General features: G+C 43.4%; 1 protein-coding gene across 1 annotated transcript in view; it reads right to left on the minus strand.

Moving 5' to 3' along the window:
• Positions 1 to 926: 926 nt before the first annotated feature.
• Positions 927 to 6553, minus strand: part of pmepa1 (prostate transmembrane protein, androgen induced 1) — a 36875-nt gene continuing 31248 nt past the window's right edge. The window contains exons 4-5 of the mRNA XM_071910239.2: positions 6365 to 6553; positions 927 to 5659 (exon numbers count right to left, since the gene is read on the minus strand). The exon at positions 6365 to 6553 is cut by the window's right edge and continues 182 nt beyond it. Of these exons, the coding sequence (XP_071766340.1) occupies positions 5335 to 5659; positions 6365 to 6553 (514 nt within the window). The 3' untranslated portion in view covers positions 927 to 5334. The remainder of the gene's footprint in view (positions 5660 to 6364) is intronic.

Here is a 6553-nt window from a genome sequence, read left to right on the forward strand (position 1 = left end):
TAGGCAGCTTCCCTACGTAACGTTATCACTGTCACCAAATCAGTTTTTTTTCTCCAGAATTTAAGATGGTTAATATGGAGTGAAATATTAAGTTTAAAAAAAAAATTAAAATATCTCATGAATCCAGTCATGAATACAACTTCTGGTTAAGCTAGTGGAGTCAAGACAGACTGGAGACGATTTTTCCAACGAATCCGTCACTCCACTGCCAACAGATGGGAAGCTGCGTTGTCGAGCCGCCAAAACAGTCCGTAATGTAACGTAGCAAAACGTGACGTAACACAACGTAATGTAACGAAACATAACCTAACGTAACAAAATGTACCGTAACTAAACGTAACCTAACATAACCTAACATAACAAAACGCACCAAAACATAACGTAGCATAACAAAACGTACCAAAACATAACGTAACAAAACATAACGTAGCAAATCATAACGTAGCAAATCATAACGTAACAAAACATAACGTAACAAAACATAACGTAATGTAACAAAACGTAACGTAACTAAACGTAACCTAATATAACAAAACGTACCAAAACATAACGTAACGAAACATAACGTAACGAAACATAACGTAACGAAACATAACGTAACGATACATAACGTAAAAAAATGTACCAAAACATAACGTAACAAAACATAACAAAACATAACGTAACGTAATAGTCACTTGTGAAAGAGGCGTTACTCGCATTGCTGTCTTAATCGCATTGCTGTCATTTTTTGTGCACGTTACAGTAATGCAGCCATTGTGTGAGTGAGGTTTGGTGTACTAGTCGTACGTTACTGTGTTTTTACCTGTGTGTGTGTGTGTGTGTGTAGGCGAGTGTGTGTTGGTGTATACATCTCCAGTGAGCCTCTAAAGGATCCACCTCCTCCTCCTCCTCCTCCTCCTCCTCCACCTCCTCCTCCTGTCTGTTCATATTGTCAGCCAGCACTGGTTTCCCTGAAGCGAGAGATTGGTCACAGCGTGTGATCCTAGACTGTTATAATGCTAATATTAACACACTGTAGGCTTATTTTTATTATGATTATTGTTTTCTAGTGTCTAGCCCTGATCAGGGCCCATCCAGCCTCCTTCATACCCGCTGCTAACCCTCCTATACAGGGAACCAAACCGCATTGAACAGGAACAGGCCCGGTCCAAACATAACACCTAGCTCCTTCTCTTAACACTTCAACTCTGAAATGTATCCCCCTACATTAGAAGTAAGAGGAGGAGGTGAGGGAAGGAGGCAAGGAGAGGAAGGAGGAAGGGGAAAGGGGGAAGTGAGGGGAGGGAAGAAAGGGATGAATGAAGGAGGGAAGGAGGAGAGGAAAGGAAAGATGAGGAAAGGAGATGAAATGGAATAAAGAGACTAGAGAGGTTAGCTAGACTGTTGTGTTAGGACCAGGACATAATCTCCTTTAGGGGTCAAAGGTGATTCATACTTTGATTAATTCAATCATTACTCCTTCGGCTGCTTTGGGTCAAGAGATTAATAACTTCATATCAGGATTTTTGATTCAAGTGCTTGTCTTTGAATACAAAATGTAAACATGGCAACATGGCACAGAAACAAAGGAGAGAGAGAAAACAAAATGGAGGGAAGGTGAACCAGCAAAGTACTGACTTTTGATTACTCGCATCCTTTTTGCTTCTTTCCATTAAATTGATCACAGGAGTTGATTTGCAGTGGGATCGACAAAACAACAGAAAACTACAGATCTCATATCGCTGCTGTCGTGGAAAACCTCGTAACTGCTGATTTTGGTGTTTTTACTTGAATGAAAGGTTCCCATGGTCTTTCAAAATTGTGTTACAATTTCAAAAACACATGGCTGTTAATCTGAAGAGAAGCTAGTTTGTACCAAATTCCTGAAAATTTGACTTTTTTGAGAATACAAAGTTTTCATCTGATTGATTTTTTCATGCCTCTTTAAACAGGAAAAAATATCTGATTCCATGAGGTTTCTCCCTGTTTAGACAGACATGACAAGATGTTAAGAGTTTAAAAGCAGATCTGTTGATTAACCTGTGATTCATTTGAGAAAGAAAGCAAAAACGGAGCCATTTAAGATTCACCATATCAGATTATGAAATAATTCCTTTTTTGGCCTTTTAACTCTCTCCTGTCCTCTGGCTGCCAAGCTGTACTCAGCCTCAGGAGTGTTTGGGTGCAGTTTGGTTCTGTCCCTGTGGAGGGCGCTGTTGCATAAAGACTGGACACTAAAAGGCCTGACTCACCAATTAAACTGTTTTCAATAGGGCTTACTAGTGCTAAGTTCACGTCTATATGAAACTGGGAAGCTATTAATATCCTCAACCTCTACATTAGTGAGTCAATATCCATTTTATCTTCAGCTGTACACTCTTTTAAACAGATGACACAAGACGAGTTGCTATTAACACGCGTGTCACTTTTCAACACTTCTGTGTGTCTAGTTTGCGACAACCCGTCTCGCGCTGCGTTCAACACACAAAGAGTTCTGCTCCAAACTGAAATATCCACCATGGGAAAAAAGAAGCTAATACCTAATCTTACAAAATAACTGATGGCACAAAAATAAAATAAATTACGTCACTTTTTAAAAGACAGTAGGTCTTTCTTTCAGTGAGAGAATAATTACGTTTTCAAACTGGATCCTCTAGATTTTAGACAAACTGAATGATGAATTACTTCAGGTATGAGGTCCTGATTGTTTTGTTTCCCAAAGAGGATATAAAAAGTCTTGGAATACAACTCTTCGCATCTTTTAAAAGAGTGTCTCTAAAGGTTTGGACATATGAACCCAGAAAGGTAAATATGAATTTGCCGGTGGTTCAGTGTGTGGCGGTAAGCCGAGGCCCGAGGCCCGAAGGCCGAGGCCCGAAGGCCGAGGCCCGAAGCCCGAGGCCCGAAGCCCGAGGCCCGAAGCCCGAGGCCCGAGGCCTGAAGCCCGAGGCCAGCGCCGGCTGACAGAGGATTGTTGTCTCTGCCTGCTGCAGTAAAGTGCTCAGAGATGCCTGCAAGAGAGGGGATCTTACCAGAGGGCTGTATGTGTGTGTGTGTGTGTGTGTGTAGAAGGCAGGAGAAGCAGTGCACAGTCGAAGCCTATGTATCACACACTGTGGGCTGTTTAGTTTAGTTACACACTACCTGGCTGCCTTGTAAGGTGTCATTGTCTCTCCACCGCTCTCTCTCTCTCTTCACAAATATTCTGACATTCAAAAAACAAACAAAAAAACAACACAAAGCCGTATTAAAGGCTCAAACTCAATTTCAACCTAAATTACTCACTTCTACTGTTACATTACACACTGTCTTGATTAGTCGTAAGTTCAGGCATCATTCAGTGTTTAAAAGTCTGATTAACGTGAGCGAACTCTTATGTGCTTGACTTGTTTGGACAAGGCAGTTTGCCAAAGTGACAGCCAGCTTTGACAAATCAGAGAGCTTAGCTGTGTTGGTGTGGGATTGACCAACAATTCAGCCAATAGGACGAGAGAGAGCTACGAGGAGAGTTTATGATTGCGCCCTCAGGTTGACTCCTGACTTTTGATTGGCTCGCAGGACTCGTACATTTGCATAAACCAGGTTTTTTTGATATCAATGGTATAGTAATGGTTGGGTCCGAGTCCGTTGGACTGAATCTAAGTCAGTGTCTCCCTGTGATATGTTATCATGATACTGGCTACTGTGCACTGTGGTGGTCCGTCCCTCTGGTAAGTCCCCCTGGAAACACACACCATGGTACAAGTTCCAGGACTCTCTCACTTATTCTGTTCACATCCACATAGACAGAGCTCCTTCACAATAAAAGTCTCTCACACGTTCCATCTGCGCATACTAAAAAAATAGTGCAATTTTTTTCAGCAATTATATAAATAAGTCTAAATTCGTGCTTTTTAAGTTCGCTCTCAGTTTGCATACATGTGTATATATATGTACCGTATATATACATGCCAACATGTATGTAGCAAAATGTTAAACATGTGAAAGTTGGCACCCCAACAGATTACTGATCTTTTCTTCTAGAACTAAACAACATATAAAAACAAAAAAAACACCTTTACTTTAGAATCCATCAAGTTTAGAAAAATACCACTACTTTCTCTGTCCTCTCTCTTATCAAACATATTGCAGATTTTCTTTTTTTCTGTGTGGCAAACAGTTTTGAATCTTGTGCAAACTTTCTTTAGAAAGGTTAGGCTAACTTTCTACAAACTCAAAAAGTATTTTAGCAACAACTCCTGCACTGGTTGGTCGATATGAGGCAGAACTTTTAGCTCACATGACTTTTAGCACTGTGCTACAACTGCCAAGCTAGCGTAAGATAACACTAACTAAAGCTAAACTCTATCTGGAAACAGACTGAAAAGCTAATGGCTAGCATTTTAACATGCTAATATACTAACATGCTCACATGCCCCAGTGATACAGCTAAAGCCTGGTACAGGAGTCATTGCCAGTGTCAGACTGTGCAGTCCTGAATCTGGACCAAACACAGATGTGGAGACTCAACTGCAAAACAAAATGTCTGCTTTAGACCCAAGCAGGCCTGTTTTTTGCAGAGATTCTCATTCCAAGGTTCTCTTTCAAACTGATGAGACGTTACTAGAACCAGAACTATATGGAACCACACAGACCTGCAGTTTGCCGTCAGTCAAAGCAGCAAGGGGGATTATCACTAGAAAACAAAACAAATCCTAATACCTGGATAGAAGATTGCAACATTTCGCCGTTTGCCTGGATAGGAATTTTTTGTAAGCGCGAAAAAGACAAGCAAACAAACAAAAAAACAGAACAACAAGTTCTATAGAAACAAACAACAAGTAAATATTTATAATGAATCAAGAGTAGTTGTAAAGTCAGTCTGATAGAGTAGGGACGAGATGGGCGGTGTTTCCAACCCCTCTCCTCCTGCTCTGACATCATCATCATCATCATCATCATCGGTTCATCTGAAGTGCTCCTCAGACAGGAAGTAGGAAGCTGTGAAACAGGAAGTACCAGATGTTCTCCTGGGGTTTTCCAGGTGTTCTTACCCCACAGTGCTGCTGCTTCCCAATCCTAGCCTGAACCATGAGATTGGGAAATTGCAAGACTGACCACGTCAGCTTTTTGAGGTGCAAATTCACCCTACAACTAAAGTGAATCAGCCCTTGAAAGCTGAGAAGGGGCCAGCTTTTTCAACGCCCAATCTTACCTTAGACCATTAAGGGTGAATTTAACCATCAGCTGGGGTGTTCCTCATTGGCTACTGACCATTGATGGACGTTCCCCGGCGGCTAGTGGACATTATCCAGGTTTTCCCATCGGCTAGGAAAGAGGAAGCAGGAGTTACAGGAAGTGGCTCCAACTCTGTCACACCTGCTGGGGCTTGTGGGATTTCTCCTTTGTATTCCTTGCATTTCGGTTGTCCACACTTCCTTGCTGCTGAGGCGGAGGCCGGAGCAGGCCGTGTATCAGCGAGGACGGGGGCGCTCGTGAAGGCGATACAGTCCGATGGTTGTGGTTCTGGCTGAGGCCGGGGGTCAGGGACGCCGGGTGGTAGAAGTGTCCGATCACCTCGCTGTAGGCCGGGGGTGCTGCCTCCACTCCGGACCGCTGCTTCTGCTGCCTGGACAACGCCTCCTGGGCCTCCAGCACACTGATGCCTGCATGGACGCTTGGAGGAGGGGCCTGCAGGCTAGGAGCAGAACAACAAGGAGCGGTCAGAGTGATAGGAGCAGAACAACAAGGAGTGGTCAGAGTGATAGGAGCAGAACAACAAGGAGCGGTCAGAGTGATAGGAGCAGAACAACAAGGAGCGGTCAGAGTGATAGGAGCAGAACAACAAGGAGCGGTCAGACTGCTAGGAGCAGAACAACAAGGAGCGGTCAGAGTGATAGGAGCAGAACAACTAGGAGGGGTCAGACTGCTAGGAGCAGAACAACAATTAGGGGTCAGGCATTAAAAGTTCTTACTATGGCAATACTAAAATAGTACTACTTAATTTAATTGCATGATTATAATACTAAGGCAATAATCAGGCAGTTGTTGATGTTGTCTTCACATGTTCCACTGTACATTCAAAATTCCCAAATTCAATTAAACAAAATGGCTAAAGCAAAATGGCTTCCAAAGATGACCTCTGACAATACTTTCTTCCTCTGCCTTCAGACTGTCCTTTCACTGATTTGAACCAGCTGATTGTTGCTAGCTGTGCTATAGCAATAATGGTACCTGATTGGCTGCGTATGGGCAATGTTGCCCAAACCTTCAGCTGCAGCCAACTTTTCCACAGCAAAAATTTGATTACATTTGGCATATATTTAGTTACTTGTAACCATGTAATTAACCAATTAATTAGCCTAAAGCTACCATTGACAGCACCTTCCCTCAGTGTCATTACCTGGCTTGCAGACAGGAGTTTCTCGGGTCGAGGAGGTGGGAGTCGAACACCGTCCGGTTGGGCGGGGCTCTGACCGACTCCCGGTTCAGCTCCATCTGCTGCTCCGGGTCCCGGAGCTGCAGGGTGCAGGGGCCCTGGTAGGGCGGGGGCTCCTCCCCGTCCGACAGGGAGATGGTGGGCGGAAGGTCG

Source organism: Centroberyx gerrardi, chromosome 5 (genome assembly GCF_048128805.1).
Source record: "Centroberyx gerrardi isolate f3 chromosome 5, fCenGer3.hap1.cur.20231027, whole genome shotgun sequence".
In the NCBI taxonomy this organism is placed as follows: Eukaryota; Metazoa; Chordata; class Actinopteri; order Beryciformes; family Berycidae; genus Centroberyx; species Centroberyx gerrardi.